We start from the raw sequence: 21,538 nt of genomic DNA on the forward strand, positions 1-21,538 counted from the left end.
AAAGAAGGGATCAATGGAATATATACTTTTGGGGTCGCTACAAAGCTTCTTAGTGAAAACGTGTTTATCATGTTTTACCAAAAAGGAGGAAAATATGTTTTGTCGTCTCAATTCCAAATTTCCAATCGCTGCCAAGTGCCAACCAATAACAAACAATCCAAGTCTCAGTACTGAACCGCTGGCCTCCAGGAAACCAGGATTGAATCAAACAAGTTTCAAAAGAATGAAAAGAGCAAGTTGCATTATAAAGGCGCAGCCCTGACCTTTTTTTCATTACGTGTAATGGGCCCATGATTTGGGTTACATACACAATTCCAGGAAAGCTACACATCAAGCGGGATGAATATCAGCTCAATTCAGATTCTAACTAGCATGAAGCTCATGAAACGGACTTTTTCTACCGGGTGTACAGTTCATTGTCGCAGACTATACTGCAGTATTCAGGAGTCCACGCCATTAGCTACATGAGTGGATTTCGCTCAATGACTTTCTTCATCTGCTGCTCCATAATGATATCTTGTTCATCAGATTGTGCAAATCTCATTGACAATTAGACCATGTAGTCAAAATCCAACTGACTTCACATCCATAACTGTAGCCTGAGAAGAGCTCTTGAGAAAGATAGACACTGCTAGTATCAATAGAACTATATTCATTGCTGGATCCAGAGGCACCAACTGTGCCACAACTAGCAAGCACGGTAGGTAAAGCAGCAGCTGAAAGGCTTGCCAGTTTTGACAAAGGAAGATTTCTTCTTGGTTGTCCTCGTACTACACTGATCTTCACTAGAAGAAACTACACTTCGCATGTCTTGTGCTTTCTTCTGAGCAGAGCGAAGTTTGCCTAAAATTTTGTCCATTGACGATGATCTTTTCTTTTCAAGTTTCATCTGGAAAACAGAGGATTCAATATGTAAGTTTATTTCATATGATACATAACAAAAATGAGTAGACCAGGGGGAGGGGTTGAAACATTTGAAACTATACATGTGGACCACAAACAATACCTCCAGCTTCCGAATAGCTGCCTCTGCTTTTGCTTTCTGTAGATTTTCCCAAGCTGTGATCTTTGCTTCCTCCCTTTTGCACCTTAATAACACAAATAATGGTCTATGAACACAAGACATAGCAGGTTTATATCCTCGCTAAGTGCAATTGTTATTATTTTTGAAATGGCAAAAAAGAAAAAAGAAAAAAGAATGTGTTAGCACACTAATTCTATGAATTCCCCATGCTTTCTGTTATATGTTTTACCACCTCATCAGTAAGAAAAGGAACAACGCTTTATAGTCTGAGCTTCTAATGGATTGTGGCAAAAAAAAATGGCCCAGGAGAAAAATATCTCTTTGGGTTCCTCTTAAAAGGAGTAACAGACCCTGGCTGGCGAGGAAATTTGCTGAAACCAGTTCTCAGCGAGGTATCCAGGGTGTTTGAACACCAGGGTTCGAGCTCAGGTGGGCACTATAATAAATGAACCATTGCTCGGTTCTCAGTTAATTATAATGAACCCCATGTAAGTGATATTCTGTATGTGCCACTAGCTGTAGGATGAAACTGCCAACTAGTACTCAAGTGGGCAAAATATTTCAAGTGTATCACCTAAGCTCACTATCTACAATTTACTCCATCTGACTGTCTTCAAGTTATTTTAAGTTCTCAATAATACTAAGAGCATATTAGCAGCTCATTTAATAAGCTCATTTAATAATAGTCAATCAAAATTCAGCACCTTTTATGCTTAGTCCTTTCTGAATCTGAACAGGTATTACAGCCATAGTGCGTCATTTCAACATTGAGCTGTCTTTTCTTAGTAAACATGAAATAGGACAATGGCAGCTTGCGGTATTAGTATTAGAAGTTACAAGATCACAATTGGAGCAATATATTCTTTTTGCATTGGTCCAATTCAAAAGTGGGCAGTGGTGTGAAATGGGATTTTTAGCAGATGGGCAGATGTAGGCAATATCTTACTTTGACATGCATCTTTCTCTTTCTTTTTCATCAAAAGATGGAGCTCGAGTTTCAACGGTCTTCTTCCTCCATTCAACGATATTTGTTGACCTCTTATCAGAGCCTCGTGTCACATGTCGCTTGGACCACCGGGTCACAGTTACTTGGTCATCAACCTGCACGTCCCTAATTTCAGGTTTATGTATATGACTATTTGCTTCTTTTATCAGATGTCCTGAAGGCAGACTGGAGCAGGAATGCCTCGCTTTTGGAGAAGATGATATACTATCCTCAGGACTCATCTGTGTGCCGACATCTTTCTTTATGATTGGACTGGAAATCATGGAAGTTTCTTCTGTCTGGCCTTGCAGTTTATCATCTGTGCTCAAGGTGGAAAGATATTAAGATTGGTTTTCGTCAAAAGAAAACTGATCAATGCATAACCCATAGGGCATAAAACGGCAAAACATTCTATTTTAATTCGGAACCTTTTCCTGCTCCTTCAAGGCAAGTAAAACATAAACAACATATCTGTTGTATGGGGGTTAAATGCTTATACCCTACAACTTATTATATCCCTTTTTTAGAAACCCAACCACCTAGTATGTGAACAGAATGGTTTCTTAGAAAGATTGGTGAAGGAATATTTCAGTCTTTTTAGGTTACAGTAACCAATGTTTTAAAAATCACTAGGTATGCTTAGGCAGTGGGGTGGGCTGATTCTTAAAGCAGTGACCATAAGTGCATCTGATAGTCAACGTCAAAACAGCAGATGATATTATGAAACAGATAATGCAAGATGATGATTCTGTGAAACATTTAATGGAACCAGATAAAATGCAAAGTAGCAAAACTTCACATAGTTAAGTCTGTTGTGGTACTATCTTGTCCATTTTATGGGCAGAATATCCTTAACTCAGTAAAATAAAAGTACTTTAAAGCAAGGTTCTTAAGGGGGGTAAGGAAAAATGTGGTGAGCCACCCCCTTCCAATTGCCTAGGCCACACCTAGGCAGTGATAAGGTGAGGAAAGGCGACACCATACCAATATAACAAGTTACAAAACAACAGCATGGACTGGAAAAAGCAAAGGGAAAAAAAGGAGTAATAAGGGGCTGGGCCAGCCCACCAGCCAGACCATGTACCCCTCCCATTCTTCCGCTGTTTTCCCTCCCTCCCTCTCTTTTGTGGACTTTTGACCATGGCGATGGGACTCCCAGATTTCCAGCCCGCCTTATCACCTAGGTGACGCCTTAATAATCGCTAAAGTATAAACTGAAGGCAGCTGACCTTTCAACTGTCAAGTTTACACAAGTGAATTGGCCTATCCAAATGAACAGTTCCAGCCACGTTATGCAACTTTAACATATGTAAAGCCATAAAAAGCAACTTTATGAGTAGCCAAACCTAAATCAAGCATGCTCAATTGCTTGGCAAATACATGTAATGGACTAGAACGAGCAAACTGCAAAAGCGGCAGAAATCAAGAAAAAGGAACTTATGCATACAAGGAAATGCTTAACTAACAGGAAAAGGCTAAACCAAACCTTGCACGGTTTCTTCTGAGATATTAGCAAAAGCAGATGCCTCCATAAGTGTTTCTGTCCACGCATGTATGCTTGCAGATCTTAATATATATGGCTCCTTCTCAGCAGAGTAGGATCTGCTGCTACCATCATCACCACATCTGCCTCTTCCGCTGCTGAAGTCGCCAATGCGCCCATGCTCTGGTATGAGAACCCCAGCAGAGAAAGGTGAATGCGCTGCGAAATTAGCTGCTGCCAGCACACCATCAAAGCAAGGAACAAGCGGTGAAACAGCCGCATAAGCCCCCGGAATGCCAGCTGGATGGCCAAGTGGCCCACTCTTCGACTTGGGCCGTCTATGATGCGGAGCCGGTGCAGACATCCTTCCCATACCATCACATGAAACCGGACTTAGGATCCACTTCTCCGCATCCTCCCATTTCGATGGCAGCTTCCTCCCATTGTTAAACGGAAGCACAACCCCACTGCCCCCATACCTTCTATTGCTACCAGTGCCCAGTGGCACGCGCTCTGAACTCCAACCCTTGGAGTACTGCATGCTGCCTGCACAATGCCGGTTGTAGTTCGGAGTCCCAGGGCTTGGGAACGTGCCTGTGCCTGATCTGCTCCGGGATGATGTCGTTGAGCTCTTGCTCATTCCTCCCGGGTTACCCCCAATCAAGCACCTCGGCGAGAGCACTAGCAGCTCAATACCTCCGGCACTATTGAGCTCATGCGAGGCCGGTGGCCGCACCAGTGCAGACCTCTCTGACTTAAGCCGCCGCTGCTTCTGGCACTCTACCAAACAAACAGATTCCACCATTAATAAGCAATCACTTTCACCGGTTCCCTCAACACAACCAGCATTCATTTCTAGTAAACGAGATTACCTCTTAATGAGTAGGAGAACGAATCATTTGTTGCCTCTGCCACTTCCTCCGATTCAGCCGAGCTCGCGGCGTCTCCCCCCTCTTCCTCGTCTGCGCGACAAAGCCATTAGAACGCACGGCGACAAAAATAAGGCAACATAGGAGCACTGCGATTTCAGCGGGGTGAACGCCACGAACCTGGCGCAACCGTGCCCCGCGAGGCGAAGCCGCTGCCGCCGCTGGGAAAGGGCAGCAGCGCGGAGGAGTGCGCCGGATCTGGATCGGCCGCGCCGCGTGGTCCCGGCCCCACCGGCTGCAGAAAGCGCCAACGGTAGAGGTGTCACGTCACGTCACCGCACGGCAGGCAGCGAAGACGGATTGAAACGCTAGCGCGCGGCCGCGGCGGCTTACGGGGACGGTGCCGCACGCGCCACGACGAGCGGAGCGCGCGCAATCCGTCGCCCGTCGGACGCCGGAACGACCAAAAGAGCAATGATAGTAAAGCGACGAAGCGAGTGCGGGGAGTAGCTCCGCTTTCGCTTCGTTCAAACCCGCTCGCCTTTTTTTTTTTCTTGGCTTTATGCTTTGCTTAGCCTGAGGGTTTCGACGCCATCGCTAACCTCGGATCCCATGTGGGTTAGTAGTGGTAGGAGTGCTAGACAATAGACAAGACAAGCGCGCGTTTGGAATTTGGATTTGGATCTATTGACTTCTACTGCGGCCTCATCATTAGTTAAGTAATTGATCGAGACTCGCCATGCCGAGAGCATGTGGAGGTCAAGCGGTGAGAACAGAAAAGGGAAGAGAGAGTAAGAGAGACAGAGAGATTTTACTGCGGCACCGGGCGGTCGCCTCCGCCTCGTCGGCGGCTGCTTCTTACGGCGGCGCTCCGGCGGCGGCTTGGACGCGCGGGCGGGGGCGGTGGGGGCAGCGGGGAACCCTAGCTCGGGCTCCGGGCGGGGCATGCTCTGGCGCGCGGTCGCATTCCCCGGGCAAGCAGACGCCAGTTGGAGTGGGGGAGCAGGGCAATGTGGAGCGGAACTGGGGGGTTTGCGGGAAGAGCGCGATTAAAAATGGCGCGTGGATGGATTTCGCCGCGGGCCTCGGTTCCTCTCTACATTCCCTCGCAAGCTTTGCTCTGTTCCGCCGCACGCAGCCGAGTGCCTGTGTAAACTTTTTGCCCGCGGGGCGCGACGGTAAACGAGGCTCGGTTGTGGGCGCTGCCGGTGCCGGTGTCGGCCGGTCCCGAGGCTTGCGTGCACGGTGCAGCACGCGACCTGGCCACCCGAGCCAGCAGTTCTCGTGTGTTTGCACAGCAGAACCTCGGGTGGACTGACCGGCACACGGTGTTCGGCTGCCGACGAGGGCGGCAATCAAACTTTCGACACGAGGGGCCCTCGCCTTCCCCGCTGGGACGCCCGGCGTGGGCTCGTCTGATGCGCGAACTCGTGGATATGCCCCGTTTGTCAGCGTTGCTGTTCACGGCACAGGTGGGCGGTGGTCCTCGGCGGCGTCGGAGGAGTTTTTGACTTGGCGCGAATCTTTGGCCTTGTTTAGTTCCAAAAAATTTTGCAAAATCGACACTGTAGCACTTTTGTTTGTATTTGACAAATATTGTCCAATCATGTACTAATTAGACTCAAAAGATTCGTCTTGTCAATTCCGATCAAATTGTGCAATTAGTTTTTATTTTCGTCTATATTTAATACTCCATGCATGCGTGTAAAGATTCGATGTGATGGGGAATCTGAAAAATTTTGCAAAATTTTTTAGGAAGTAAACAAGGCCTTTCTGTCGGAGGTGGGGAGGGACAGGGAGCGGGATGCCCACGCGTGCCGGCACCGCGCCTGCGCTTTACACCCACTGACCTCACTGGCCAGCACGTGATCGTCTGATCGATCCCTGTATCCGCGGACCCAACGTTCGTCATCGTCATGCTCCCGTGCGCTGACGGGACGAGGTGAGCTGGGGTCTGCTGGGATGAGGCGATGAACGATGCCGCACCGCAGAGCAGCGCCGGCACCGTATGGCACAGAGCTGTCTGCTACGTACTACAGTACAGCGAGGAGAGGCCGGGCGGGTCCGGCGAGAGCACAGTAATGTTTTTTCGTCCTCATGTGTTCGAGTTCGAGGTGCCATTCCAGTGCCGAGGTCCCATGCCAGTGCCGTGCTCGCCAGGCAGAGGCAGGTGCGGTGCCGCAGTCGAGTGTTGCCTGCAATGCGCTGCGCTGTGCGGCATCATTTTTCACTGTGTGCGCGCGGCGTGCCAGCTCTCCTTTGCATCCCCTCGGCCCTTTTCTGGTACGAGTACGAGTAACTTTTTCTACGTGACCCACTACAGTACTACTGACGGTAACTTTTTGGTGACCTGGACTAGTGCGGCTTTGTACTGAAAGTACGTAATCAGCCGGTGCATACTCCATTTTTTTTTGTTACTGGTGCAGCTCCAGTGTTGCATTTGTACGGAGCAGAAGCCACGAAGCGGAACAGAGCTCGCGTGGCGATGTACGTAGTCGTAACATGAATCCATGATGGGCTAAGGACACGGAATGACGGAAGGTGGTGGCAAAGAGCCGAGTCTAGACAACTGTGCGATCATTTCGTCCCAAAAAAAAAAAAAAACTGTGCGATCATTGCTCCGTATGGCCCTTGTTCCTTTCAGAGCGACAGGGAAAAGAGCAGTATGAGGCCTCGTTTAGTTCATCATGAAAACCAAAAAGTTTTCAAGATTTTCCGTCATATCGAATCTTATGACACATGCATGAAACATTAAGGTCTTGTTTAGTTTCAAAATTTTTTGCAAAATCGACATTTTAACACTTTCGTTTGTATTTGACAAAAATTGTCCGATCATGGACTAACTAGGCTTAAAAGATTCGTCTCGTCAATTTCGACCAAACTGTGCAATTAGTTTTTATTTTCATCTATATTTAATACTCCATACATGCGTCTAAAGATTCGATGTGACGGAGAATCTAAAAAATTTTGCAAAATTTTTTGGGAAGTAAACAAGCCCTAAATATAGACGAAAATAAAAACTAATTACACAGTCCATGATTGGATAATATTTATCACAAACAAACGAAAGTGCTACCGTACCGAAAACTAAACAAAGCCTCAGCTCTGCAGCATGTATGAGCGTGCGGTGCGGTGATACTTTTAAGAACAGAAAAGAGTCGCGTTCGCGTAGGCGTAGCAATGCGGTTACCATCACTACCGGACAGCGCACCAGGGCCAGCGTGCCTAGTGCTTTTATTACTGTGGTGTCTATAGTAGGAAGCGAGTACAGTTACGTTACGCGCATTGGCACATTTCTTCCTGTAACGCGCACTCTTAGGCCTTTGTTTAGTTCAACCCAAAACCAAAAAACTTTTCAAATTTTTTCGTCATATCAAATCTTGCGGTACGTATGGAACACTAAATATGATTAAAAATAAAAACTAATTGCACAATTTACATGTAAATCGCTAAACGAATATTTTAAGTCTAATTATTTTATGATTGGATAATATTTATCAAATAAAAACGAAAGTGTTATAGTACTAAAATCAAAAAAACTTGATCTAAATAAGGCCTTATAATCCAGCAGCTCTGCTGGGCGGTTCTAACTTGTACGAGTTCTGTTTTCCTGTCAATTTTCATGACGGGGTTATGGATGGGCTGGAATGCGATTTGACTGAGATGGGCCACTAATCACACATATGTGGCCCCGTTAGGTACAGTCCAGACAAGATAAGGGTGGTGTCTTCTCGGCGTAGCTGGATACAGACAAGCTCAGCTGGATCTCAAGCCACATGATTGTCTGTTCGCTTCGCTGATAAATTATGATTAGAAAATAATGTTCGCTGATTTATTATAACAAAAAATAATACTAAATAGCTAAATAGTCGTGGATTAACTAAGACTACAAATTGTGTAGCATTTTCTGTCCTCAGGTTTTAGCATAGCACGTAGAAAGATTTTTTTTGAAAAAAAGTACGAACCCCGCTATAGATTAACAGTTGAAACTGTTCAAGAGCCCCCACATGATCTCAAAATAAAAGAGTACACTGAAGCTACACGGGTGCAGCAGCAGCACTTCTGCTTATACTCGTGGCAATAGCCACAACTAGAATTAAAGTTCTTTATAAAACGATGTGGGCTGAGATCTTCTCCATCATGGGCCAAACGCGAAGAACTAACTTCTTCTCACTCTCTGTTTCTGCAATTTGGGCCTAACTAGTCTAAGGAATCGGCCCAGCCGGCCAAATATCCTATTCCTCGCTGCAGGATCGCCGTTTCCCTTGGCTAGACGGGTCCGAAACGCACACTTACGCAGTTCCGCTCCACCCACTCCATCGTACCACGGCCGTCGTCCCTCCCCGCGCCGGCCGAACCGATGGCGGCGGCGCCGACGGCGGAAGCCATGGACGTCGATGCGCCGGCTAGGCCGCTGACTACCTCCTCGGCGACCAAGTCGCGCTCCCCTCACGACGTCCTCGCCGAGACCCGCGCCTCCATCGAGAAGGTCGCCGCCCGGATCCTCGCCATCAAGAAAGACGGCGCCCCCAAGTCGGAGCTCCGCGAGCTCGTCACTCAGATGTCGCTGCTCCTCGTCACGCTACGCCAAGTACGTCGGCGTCGCGCTCCAAAACCCTAGCCCATATCCCAAAACCCTACCTGTAGATCTGCGCTGCGGTGCTAAGTTGAGTTTGATCCGCGCCGCAGGTGAACAGGGAGATCCTGATGGAGGAGGACAAGGTCAAGGCGGAGACGGAGGCCGCGAAGGCGCCGGTGGACTCCACGACCCTGCAGCTGCATAACCTGTTGTACGAGAAGAACCACTACGTGAAGGCCATAAGGGCGTGTCTCGACTTTCAGACGAAGTACCCGGGGATAGAGCTTGTGCCCGAGGAGGAGTTCCAGCGTTCCGCGCCGGCAGACATCCTTGAGAAGACCCTCGCTGCCGATGCCTCCCACGACGTCATGCTCAAGCGCCTCAACTTTGAGCTCGTCCAGGTTGTGTTTTGCTATCTGTTGCAACCCAGTAGGAACTATGGAACTCTACTTATTGCCAATTTGATGTGCTCTGTTTGGTTCCCTGTTTGAGGGACTTAAATATGAACAGCCTGCATTGCTAGCTATGGGAGCTGTTGGTAAATTACATACCACTTTAAGCCTAGCATACTAAAATATTTGCAGTCACCAAGCAAACTTATTGTTGGCTTGGCAAGCTGATTGTATCACACATATTTTGCTGAATTATATTCTGCTGCGCTTCAACCCCTTTCAGAATTTGTATCTTATTCCTAGGATGCTGGTGGAGTTTTGCTCGTATTGTAGTATCTGCATTATCTGTATCACTACTAACTAATACCTTTTCTCTCTTGTGTTGTACCTTTTTTTTAATTTCTTTTATTTGCTTCCGTACACGATTTGAACAACTTAGGGAGAGTAGTTCTATGTCCTAAGAGATGGTGCTAGTGTTCTCTCATTTGTGCTGTTTCCATGATTTTCTTGCTGGCTTCTAAACTCGATTTTTTATTTGTGAATCAGAGGAAAGAGTTATGCAAGCTGCATGAGAAATTAGAACAACAGAAGAGCAGCTTGCTGGAAACAATTGCTAATCAGAAAAAGTTCCTTTCAAGCCTTCCATCACATTTGAAATCATTGAAGAAAGCATCATTGCCAGTGCAGCAACAGTTGGGGATGCAACATACCAAGAAACTAAAGCAGCACCATGCTGCTGAGTTACTTCCTACTCCGCTTTATATAGCATACACTCAGTTGCTAGGGCAGAAAGAAGCATTTGGAGAGAATATTGAAGTAGAGATCTCAGGAAGCACAAAGGATGCCCAAATATTTGCTCAGCAACAAGCCAAGAAGGAAAATGGTACATATGCATGTGCTTGATACTCCTTCCATCTACTCCCTCCGTTCTGTTATACCAGGCGTATTCCCGTTTTTAATTTTGGCCATAATACTGGGTGGGCTGGAGTATTGAGGGGCATTTAATTAGTCCACTCAAAACCGAAACGTCTCATGCATGCGAATAGCCCAGTGCCGAAGCGTAACATGCATGGAATGGCACCTTTGGTCCATTAGATGAAGGTGTGGATGTAAACGTGGCCTGTATACTGCTGGGCAGAAACGGAACAACTTTTAGAGCATCCCCAATGGTCTAGCTTAGAGCTAGCTGAATCAATATTGTATTCGCTGAATAGTGCAAAAAGACAAGAGGCTAGCATGGAGTCAAGATATACTCTCGCATGTTTCACAATGCCCCTAATGCTATTGGGTCTCTCTTCCACGTTTGCTAGCTTAGAACTAGTACTAGCTTATATTGTAGGAGATGCCCTTAAACTTCGTGGCCAGGGACACAAATAACTATGTGAGTTAATACGATTTGCATGTGATTGAAGGTCGTCCTTGGTATCTGTAAACAGCCTTGTCACGCCTGGTAAAAGGGAACGGAAGGAGTAGTATTCACAGGTGTACTGGGTCTCCAAAAGTATCTGGCATTCACAGGCGCAATAGCTTTGCATGCCTTGTTTCCTGTTTACATGCATCCACTCTTCCCGTATGCAGTTACTGCAACTCCTTGTTTACCCGAGCAGCAGCGCGTGGCGCGGGAGTCTGTGTCCATCGTGGGAGAATGGGTGTTGCAATAAGCATGCGCCGTGTGCATACAGTTGGATTGTGCAGCGTGCAAGCTGGCAGCCGGTTGAAATGGAAGCGTTTTGCAGGCTGTGAGGAATAGGATTAAAATAGACCACAGTCTTGGTCCTGTTGAATACAGGATGGAGGGAGTATGTCACAGCTATGTGTCCTTGCGAGGTTGTGTTTAGTCTGTCGTTGTGTGGATCTCCAATCTTGTTTTTAAATAGAGAATCAATGATGTCCTTGTAAACACCCTCATCAAGTCTGTACAAATTCCTTTTTTATGTTACTGTTTTCACAAAGGCAAAGAGGTTGATGGCTTGGTGCTTTGCGACATTTAACGTATAGCAGCTTGTGTTCAGTAATGCTGCATATCAATCTTTAGCAAACTTTTCTTAAAGGCTGTGGTCTATTTTAATATTCCTAACTGATAACAGCATTCTTGTAGTGCATAGTTGCTTAATTATTCATCTATAAGTTTTAAACTAGAGATAAGTAATCCTGTGTCCAGTTGCTGGATCTTCTGTTCTTACAGCATCATGGCAGGATCGGAGATCTTCCTGATGTGTGTCTCATATGTATCTTGTAGCAGGCACTCTTTCAAATGGCGACAGCAGAATGGATGATGATGTGATTGATGATGAAGAAGATGCTCAGAGAAGAAGGTCAAGATCCAAAAAGAATGTGGTGAAGGAAGCTAATAATCCAGCAGTGGCCTATCAACTTCACCCACTTAAAATTATCCTCCATGTATATGATACTGAAGATTCTGGTAGCAGACGCCGTAAACTGATCACCCTGAGGTTTGAGTACTTGGCAAAGTTGAATGTTGTTTGTGTTGGAATTGAAGATTCAGAGGGTCTAGACAATAATGTCTTGTGCAACCTATTTCCAGATGACACTGGTTTAGATCTGCCTCACCAGGTATGTAATTTAATTCAAAGGAGATGGTTTTGATTGCTATTTACACCATCCTTATGGAAGTTCTTGTGTTCGTTTATGTACCTACCTGTTTTTGGTTTATGTCTGCCTTACAGGCATTTAATGAGATTTTAGCAGTGAAATGTTACAACATCTGTATCTAGTATCTTCTTGGGGCCTCTCATTCACGTCAACTGAAAGAGTGTCTTGTCAATTTTCTCAGATGGCTAAGATTTACGCTGGGGAGGTTCCAAACTTCAGCGACAAGGATTCAAGGCCATACAAGTGGGCACAGCATTTAGGTGGTATCGACTTTTTGCCTGAAGTGCCTCCATCTGCTGGGGATGATTCTAGCAGAGCATTAAGCAGTGCTGATTTGTCATCCAGGCTTGCTCTATATCGTCAGCAGAACCGTGCACAGGCTATTTTGCAGAGAATCCGCTTGCGGAAAGTTGCCCAGATGGCTCTTATGTGAGTCACTGGTCTATGTTTTTTGCTGTTTGGGACATCGATGAAAAAATTGGATGGTAGATTAGCCTAGGAGTGACAGTGTAATTTGACTGAATTTTGAGCTAATGATGCTTTTGCTTCATTGCACATGTCATTCTGAGCTATGGCAATACTATGAATCATTTAACGGGCAGAAATTGTGAAACGTCCCATTTATAGCTTCTTCATGTGTTCTCTGCATATTGATTCTAAGCTAATTGTTGACGACCTTTATTCTAATGTTATTCATGACCGCTGTATACATTGTTTGTTTAATTGGTAGCATCCCTTTGAAGTTTTCGAGTCTCTTTGATTACAGGTGGCAACTTGATTATTTGACAAAGCTGAAGTGGCCTCGAATAGAACATAAGAATGCACCATGGGCATCACGCAACCCACTGTGCAGTCTGCATAGTTGGTCATTGACAAGTTCTTATCCTGAGCCATCGTCTCGTTCTATTTTGATGGTAAGTGGGGCTGCAAGCAATAATGTTGACAGTGATGTAGAGAGATCTGTAACAAACTGGGAAGAAACTGAAGGTACCAGGGAGGATGGGGAGCTTCCAGTTGTGATTCCTGCTGAAAATGAACCAAATGGTTCTACAATTTTGCACCCTGAGGTGTCACCTGAGATTCGGAGCCATTCTAGAGGCTTATCCCTGATATCAAAGAGTGCAACACCATCTAAGCTAAGCATCTCACAGAGTTTTGGTAGAAATGAGGATGATCTTGATCTCTTGATGTATAGTGACAACGAGTTGGAAGACCAGCCCTGCATTCTTGACGAAACTGAGAAAGCTAGCCCGATTGTAGACAGGTCCTGGGAGGACTATGCTTCCAAGGAGTTCACCATGGTCTTGAGTAAAACTATGAAGAAAGGTCCAAAAGTCATGCTAGAAGCCAAGGTAAACTATGCCATTGCTATTTGTTCTAGGCCTTCATGCATCTCTCCATGTTCTTGCTTCTGACACTGACTTCAATCACAGGTTAAGATAAGTATGGAGTATCCTCTTAGACCTCCCCTTTTCAGATTACGTTTGCTCTCAGAAAAGTCTGAAACTTTAAAGTGGCACAATGATCTTCGTGCAATGGAAGCTGAGGTTTGTGATGACATTATGTGTAGGATGTTTTATTTAGTGCATTTCTGAGGGTAGCTCCTAAGCTCACTATCATGCTGTGCAGGTAAACCTTCACATCCTTCGAAGCCTACCTCCATCATATGAGGATTATATATTGACTCACCAAGTTATGTGCCTGGCTATGCTGTTTGACATGCATTTTGATGAGGAATACGAGAAAAGAAAAGTTACTTCAGTGATCGATGTTGGTCTCTGCAAACCTGTTAGTGGAACTATGCTTACTAGATCGGTTAGGGGAAGAGACCGAAGGCAGACTATTTATTGGAGAGGTGCTGATTGCTCGTCCAGTTACTTGTAGAGTGTGTGATCTTGACTGGTCTACATTGATTGCCCTCTGGAGAAATCCTTTCCTGGCACTGGAGAACTGCTTGTGTAACATTAGAGCTGACACAGATCCTTGGTTATCACTACTGTCTTGACAACAATAGCTCGGAAGATTTCTCTCTGCCCATACCAACTAGAGAAATTATTTGCTGTGTTGATGGTAATCACTATATACACTTATTTGCCCCTGTAGGAAAAACTATAGGTACAGTTAATCACCACAAGGCTTACTGCATGAATTTGTGCTGTTGAGTATATTTCAAGAAGCCTTTTCTGCTGGTTCTTATTTTCGGTTGCAGTTAAATTTTTGAAGCTTGCATCATTCTTTTCCAGCAAACAGCTTCTGCAATAAGCAGAGCTTGCTGATCCGGTTGATGATGTTGGAGCATCCTGCTGGTTAACCAATCTCAGTTATTGCAATTGCTTGTGCTTGACCCACAGCTATGAGGTAAATGGCTTACGGTATCGATTATTTGTTAATTCTACATTTGAGTAATGCTGTGGGTGTAATAACTTTTGTTCTTTAAGAAACACTGGAACAGAAAGATGAGATTTGTGGCCCACATGATGGATGTAGTCGTTTGAATGAAAATCACGTTTTCTAGCCATGGGAATGTGTCTAAATCATATGATATAGGATCTTATATGCTAGATTTCAAACATCATAAAATTGCACTAGAACGCTAAGAGTTGGTCTGTGCCAATTGTTTTTACAGCCAGTACACAGACCGTTTTGTTCGATTGTATGTAAGTACGGATCGGATACGGACGGATATCACAGATATCATATTTGTTTTCATATTTCTGGTCGGATTTGGATTCGAATACGGATAATGTCAATCATATCGGATAAGATACGATTGGATGTCGACATCATAAGTATACGATTTAAGTATTCAGATACGGATATGGTACCGGATGTTGAATATTCGGACTCAAATACGGATATATTTGAATCCTTCTAAACGAATTCGGTGCGAATACGGTTAGAAAATCCATGGCCCAATCGACCAGGAGCCAAACAGTATACTATCATGCTCAGTTCCTTGTAGCCGTCTATGATGGTCCTGTACTGTGACTGTTGAGGTTTAGCTCATCTGCCTGAGTCCTGAGCAAACGTGCTCCGAGCGTGGTGGAGTTAACGTAATCTCGCGGCGAGTGCGGGGGCAGCCCCGGCAGCACGAGCCCGGCGACCCTGGCGAGGCGCATCAGCCACCCCTCTGCGTACTCCGGCCCGGCGAGGTAGCCGATGAGGAAGCTCCGGATGAGCTCCCACGCCGCGTTCACGACCTTGGGCGCCACCGTCAGCACCGAGAAGTAGTTCTTGTTTGGCTCCTCTTGCATCACCTGCTTTCCATTCAATAATCGCATAACCGCACAAAAGCGTAGTCAGTTGATATTGCTGCTTTCCTACTCTCTCTCTCTCTCTCTCCTACCTAAGGTGGGGTCTCTAGGTTTCGACTTTCTTGTCTTGCAGGAATCATGGATGTATGGTGCCCACAAGGAGCTTCCCTTCTTTGCATTGCATGATAAACCTCTTGCTTCCAAGCTTCATTTTGCTTGCCTTGCAAGGACAATTCTGTTGCCCAATTGTATGGATTCTTCTCTATATGGATCGGATATATCTCTCTGTTTTCGAGAAATGAATTAATTGTATATAGCAAGTATATGTGCATATACACATTTTTTTAAAAAAAAAAAATCTAACGACCAATTCAATTTTATGTTCAAGTATTATTGAAGGATTCATAAATAAAACCAGTAAACATACTGGTGTTAGACCGACCTGTCCTGTGTAGAGGCTATTGAAGTAGAGGCAGGTTCCGAAGTGCTTGAACTGAAGCGCGGAGTCGTCGTACGGCACCCTCGGCACGATGTCGTTGCAGTACACGAACCTGAAGTACCTGCTGGGCTTGCCGAGGCACGCGTCGTCCATGAACCTCCCGAACGCCTCGTCCCCGACGCGAGGCTGGCCGAACGTGTACACGCCCCGCAGCCGCGCCAGCACGGCGTCCTCCCGGTGCAGCGCCAGGACGGCCGGGAACAGCACGGCGAGCGCGCCGCCGAGGCTGTGCCCGGCCACGACGAACCTGGCGCCGGCGTTCTCGGACAGGAAGCGCCGCAGCGCGTCGCGGATGGCGTAGTACGCGAACGGCTTCCGCGGGTCCGGGTCGGCGACGTCTCTCGGCCAGCCGCCGTGCCTCTGCAGGCCGAGCGCCTTCATGAAGCCGCCGTGGATCTTGCCCACGCCGGGGACCTCGTACCACGAGAAGTCCACGTCCGTGCACCACTGCTCCATGTCGAACGGCCTCGTGCCGCTGAACGCCACCACGGCGAGGCTCGCGTCAGGCGCCTGCTTGTCGGCGACCAGAAACGCCTGGGTGGTGTAGTCCTCTTGGAAATCTGGAGGAAGACACGCATGGAGGTTAAGAAGCTGACATGTATGCATGTGTTTTGCTACTATAGCTAGACACTGGTGTTGTTGATCCATGGTTCTTACGTACCATTCCAGCAGTTGTAGCACGACAGTAATTTCATCTGAAGAAACACACACAAAAAAAATGAAACTTGGTCAGAGAACTTCTTCTCTTTGATCTGTAGGACTTCGGATTCAGAGGCGATGGATTTAGGTCTGACCTGCCAATGTTTCTCGACGACATTTCTGATGACGAGCTCATTCTCGTAGGCTAGCTTTGCAGCCATGATCGATAGAGCAGCGTGGTAGTTGCTATCCCCTTGCTTAATTTCCTTGTCTAGTTCGACTCTCATGTCGAGTAGTCCTAGGCAGGATCGGAAGTTGGGGGATGCCCTGTCCGGAAATTTCAGCTTTCCTGACATCGTAGTCAGCATTTGAATATATTACTTCGCTATTCCATGCAAAGGGAGTATTGCTATTGCATTATTAGTAATATAGATTCTGTATTTAGTGCTTTCTTGTGCGACTATAGAACCCAGATGCCTAAAATGACCACAAGTTTCAAAAACGCTGAAGTTAGCGTAAAAGTTACAGATCCATTGAGATGAGTAACTTGGATTTCTTAAAATTGCAATATACGAATATACAGAAGTTGTCAAGTTAGTAAGCTACTCGTCACATTGTATAACGCTACAACTCTTCACATTATGAAGAGGAATGTCCATGCGTGTGATCAGAAACGAATAGAAGAATTCCTGTAGGTAGGTAGAACCTATAGGGCCATAAATACAAACCATCGATAGTAATCTATGTCAAGGAAACAGGTAAGGCCTTGTTTAGATACACTCAAAAACCCAAAACTTTACAAGATTCTCCGTCATATCGAATCTTGCGGCACATGCATGAAGTATTAAATATAGATAAAAAAAATAACTAATTGCACAGTTTACTTGTAAATCACAAGACGAATCTTTTAAGCCTAGTTACTCTATAATTGGACAATGTTTGTCAAATAAAAACGAAAATGCTACAGTGTCAAAATCCAAAAACTTTTTGCATCTAAACAAGGCCTAAGTCCATGAACTGATATGGGATAATCTAAGTCCTGAATTAAGTGCGCCATTATCAAGTGATTTCAACTATGTAAGTCGCCACACGGTTGTGCAGATGTGTAATGTGTTGTACTTTAGTTCGTCTACAGCAATGTTTGAATTGAAAAGGCATGCAGAATTGGAGATGAATTCTTGCTCCCAAACTTGAGACATGAGAGTGCTGGATGGGTTTTCAGGCGTTCAGCCAGGGTGTGAATGTGATACACGAGTGAAAGCAAGTACTCCTACCTTGCAGCGCTCTGAGGACGAGCACGAGGACGCCGCCGCCATTCTCGTTGACGAGGTTCATCCAGTACTCTGTCGCTCTCCCAACCAGGGCCATCGGCTTCTTCGCCCACAGCAGCAGCACCTGCGCCACCAGCGAGACGAGAACCGCCCACCGCCTACGCCAGTCGGCCATCTCCGTGCCGGCGGGGCAGTCGACGGCCGCGTTCTCGGACACCTTGCACGACCACATGAGGTGGAAGAGGGCGTAGAGCCCGCCTTTGTCCGGCCGCAGGACCATGAAGTCGCTGTAGAAGCTATCGCCGGCGTCTCCGCCTCCTCCACCGGCGCCAGCCATACTTGCGAACCAAGAACCAAGCTGGAGCAATGGCAATAATGGCGCGCAGCTTTTTGCTGCTAGACCTAGTACGTCGAAGCAAAGGGATTCAACAACGGAGGTATATATAGATATAAGTCGATGGCTCATGGCATGTCTTGGCAGAAGAAAATATGGCATTGCCAGTATCAGGCGAGAATTAAATAACTAACCCTAACATATACAAAGTGCTAACTCCATCCTAAAATATAAATAATTCTGAATTTGTTCAAAGTCAAATCATTCTAATTTTAATCAAGTTTATAGAAAAGAAGAGCGATAATATTTATCATATCAAATGAGCATAGTTAGATACATTATTATTAGATGTATTTTTTCACAATTTATCTTCTATATGATATATATTACTACTATGATGTGCAACTTTTAATTTCACCATTTGGAGGCCAATTAGCTTCTTTGTTATGTAAAATATTGCCTAGTGGTTAGCTATCTACCTATACAGAAATATTGCCTATACATATTGTAAGATGAAATTGGAGCTGTTTGTGATAATTTGGAGCCTTGAGAGCATTCTGAAAATGGCCCTTATAAGCCTTCTTCCTCAACTTGGGAGTAGACCGAGAACACAAAGTTCTTGTGTTCTCTTGTCAAAAAAAAAGTTCTTGTGTTCTTAAGAGCTAAGGTTAGGGAGAGAAGTAGAGCAACTTTGATATACCAATCCACCATTAAAAGAGAGATCTGCGGGGAATTTGAAGCCTCCCAGTACTCGTTGGCTCCCATCTCTTGTATTTGCTTCATCTTATAGTGGAATTGCCCCACCATCGTGGTTTTTTCCCGCAAGGAGTTTTCACGTAAATTTTGATGTCCTCTTTTGATTCGGTATTTTCTCTTGCCATACGTGTTGATTAAGCCACTATCTTGTTTCCTAGTGATCCATATATGTAAAGTGGTTGCTTGTATGGATGAGTTGGCATGCATGGAAGACATATATGTGTTCTTTGATATATTAAGTTTGAGGTGTTGGGGAGATATATTAGTGAACTAATTGTTGCCGAAGCCGTAGGGCATAACCAAAGAAGCGCAGGTCTAGGACGCCCAGTCCCCCGAAACAAGTGGGTCTACAGACCGTCTCCCAGGCCAGGCGACATTTGCCGCCAGCAACGGTCTCATTGCCGGACCAGAGAAACGTACGGCGTCGTTTGTCTATCTGTGAAATGGCCCAACTGGAAAGGCAGCATGCAATGCTTACATGCACAGGTATGGCACACAGGGTTACTTTGGTGAGCAGAACTGTTCCAGCGTTTGTGAGAAGACCGGACTTCCACGTCAGAATTCTCGCGCGCAACTCTATCGATTAGAGCCTGTTCATCAGCGCGCCGCAGCCTGCCTAATGACAGTGGGACGCCAAGGTATTTACAAGGGAACGGTGCCAGAACGCATGGGAAAAACTTGCATGAGATGGGCAATCTCGTCATGAGAGCATCGGATCGGCGTGGCCGCACATTTGTCGACATTGGTAACTAGTCCTGAAGCTCCAACGAAGAGAGTGAGGATCTGCTATAGGTTTGTGAGATCCTCAACAGATGGCAAAATCAGCACGACCAGGTCGTCGGCATAAAGAGAAGCGCGATGCACAATGGCATTCCCGGGTAGTGGGGCAATAACCCCTCGACGATCGGCCTCGCGTATCAGTGAGTTGAGGGCTTCCATTACCATAACGAACAACATTGGAGAGATAGGATCCCCTTGCCTAAGCCCTCTAGCATGTGCAATCCTTCTGCCGGGTCTACCATTGACGAGGACCTTCGTGCTTGTCGTAGACAGCAGCATTGATATCCAATCTGTCCATCTCCTGGGAAACCCAATGTGTTGCAAAACTTCCAAGAGGAAAGGCTAAGCGGCCGAGTCGAAGGCCTTTGCAATGTCGACCTTGATTAGAACTGAAGGGAAATGCTTTGCATTTAGCCACAGACATGCCAGCTGCACACTTCTAAAATTATCATGTATTGATCTGCTCTTTATGAACGCGCTCTGGTTAGCTGCAACCATGTCTTGCAGCCTCGGCGTCAGTCTTCGTGCCAAGCATTTGGCAAACAACTTACTGAAGCTATGCATCAAGCTGATTGGTCTATAGTCCTTAAGACCGGTCGGTGTATGCGTCTTCTGGATGAGGACCATGAGAGCATCATTGAGTAGGTAAAAGCTTCTAGCGTCTAGCGACCATAATGCGTTGAATGCATGAATTATATCCACCTTGATCGTTTCCTAGGCGACCTTATAGAATAATCTAGTGAAACCATCGGGTCCCGGAGCTCGGTCTGAGGGGAGGTCTTTAACAGTTGCCTAGATTTCCTCCTCAGTGAAGCACGCATCCAATCCCGTCAGGTCTAGGCTGGGTAGCAGATCATCTAGGTTGAGAGTATGTGCACGGAGGAAGGGGGTACCCAGAATGTTGTTTTAGTAGTCGAAAATAAGGTCATATTTTGCTTCATCAACTGAGAACCATACCCCATTGAGTTGCACAACCGCAATGTAATTTTTCCTTCCTCTGTGACATGCTTGGAGATGGAAAAATTTTGTGTTGGCGTCCCCCTCTTCTAGGAATCGAATCTGCCATCTATGTCGCGCAATTGTGCGGGCCATCGAAGCTAGACCCAGGCTAATTGTGCGGGCCATCTCTGTGACATGCTTCATCATCAGCTTTTAGCATTTAAGAAGAGTTGGTTTAATTACTACCTAAGTCCCGACTAATTTTCTCCGAGTAATTATTTCCGTGTGCCCTTTCACAGTTGTTAAGTTGCTCTTTACAACACTAGGAGAAATGCATCAATCTGGTAGTGATACTGTTCTTACTAGTCACTTCGGCCTAGTAGAAATGATATTGGTTTTGAAAAGAAAAAAAAACATGTTCTCCGTTATCCCCTTGGTCATCTACAAGGTGGCTTCTGAAGATTTGGTCATGGTGGTCATGTAACAGTTGGCACACGTGGTCAAAGATGTTCTTTTTCTAAGCACATAGAAGTGACGTAGTCTACAAATTGATAGTCACTAGATCGTGCAGGTATCCTTTTAGTCTTGTTGGTTGTGTGCTTTTTGTAAGGCAGAGGCCGGCAGTATGATTTTAAGACTTTTGTACCATCTAGATATAATGTTATGAGCTAAATTTATATATAGAAAAAGGTACGATGTAGCAGTAGGGCCTCATGCTCGCTCGCTAGTTGCTTCATCGATCGGGGTGGTTTATTTGCTTTTCCCGTGGTTGGATCGGAACGGGGTGACGACTGACGACGACCGGTGACAGTGGTTGCGTAGGGATAGACCGATAGAGTGGGTGGCGGCTAGATGCCAGTGTGCCACCATGCCGGCATCTAGCGCGGCCGGAAGCAACGCGGGCAGCAAGCCAGAAACGCGGCAGATAGAAGAACCAGTGGCCGGGCGCCTCACGTTCTTTTCATGAGCTCATCTATCTGCACCATAGTCCATTACCAAGAGCAGCAGGCGAAACATGGCATACACCTGTTGGCCTTTGCGTGCACGAGACCCTCCTTCTCCTTGCAAGGAGACAAGACGTACGCGGCCACCAATTGCCTTGCACCGCGCGCCTGATCCAA

At 46.0% G+C, this 21,538-nt stretch overlaps 3 protein-coding genes across 5 annotated transcripts; 1 reads left to right on the plus strand and 2 right to left on the minus strand.

Moving 5' to 3' along the window:
- On the minus strand, positions 225–5,582 carry LOC8078924 (translation initiation factor IF-2). Of its 2 annotated transcripts, XM_002454561.2 has the most exons (7): positions 5,177–5,522; positions 4,542–4,656; positions 4,365–4,454; positions 3,496–4,272; positions 1,971–2,328; positions 1,007–1,088; positions 243–889 (listed from the first exon to the last, which is right to left on the minus strand). In XM_002454561.2, the coding sequence occupies exons 1-7, from the start codon at positions 5,306–5,308 to the stop codon at positions 689–691; spliced, it is 1,755 nt and encodes a 584-aa protein (XP_002454606.2). In that variant the 5' UTR covers positions 5,309–5,522; the 3' UTR covers positions 243–688. The 2 variants fall into 2 exon arrangements, with proteins under 2 accessions (XP_021315453.1, XP_002454606.2); XM_021459778.1 differs by lacking the exon at positions 1,971–2,328 and having other exon boundaries at positions 225–889; positions 5,177–5,582.
- Positions 8,631–14,461, plus strand: LOC8078925 (THO complex subunit 5A). Of its 2 annotated transcripts, none has more exons than XM_002452838.2 (8): positions 8,631–8,952; positions 9,051–9,341; positions 9,879–10,215; positions 11,572–11,906; positions 12,127–12,374; positions 12,712–13,297; positions 13,379–13,492; positions 13,575–14,461. In XM_002452838.2, exons 1-8 carry the CDS (start codon positions 8,722–8,724, stop codon positions 13,827–13,829), a joined length of 2,397 nt encoding a protein of 798 aa, XP_002452883.1. In that variant the 5' UTR covers positions 8,631–8,721; the 3' UTR covers positions 13,830–14,461. The 2 variants fall into 2 exon arrangements, with proteins under 2 accessions (XP_002452883.1, XP_021314827.1); XM_021459152.1 differs by having other exon boundaries at positions 11,575–11,906.
- LOC8075202 lies at positions 14,912–17,998 on the minus strand. The gene is made up of 5 exons (XM_002454562.2): positions 17,612–17,998; positions 16,493–16,686; positions 16,360–16,393; positions 15,642–16,258; positions 14,912–15,202 (listed from the first exon to the last, which is right to left on the minus strand). Exons 1-5 carry the CDS (start codon positions 17,943–17,945, stop codon positions 14,912–14,914), a joined length of 1,470 nt encoding a protein of 489 aa, XP_002454607.1. The 5' UTR covers positions 17,946–17,998.

The sequence above is a fragment of the Sorghum bicolor genome, chromosome 4, assembly GCF_000003195.3.
Source record: "Sorghum bicolor cultivar BTx623 chromosome 4, Sorghum_bicolor_NCBIv3, whole genome shotgun sequence".
Taxonomy (NCBI): domain Eukaryota; kingdom Viridiplantae; phylum Streptophyta; class Magnoliopsida; order Poales; family Poaceae; genus Sorghum; species Sorghum bicolor.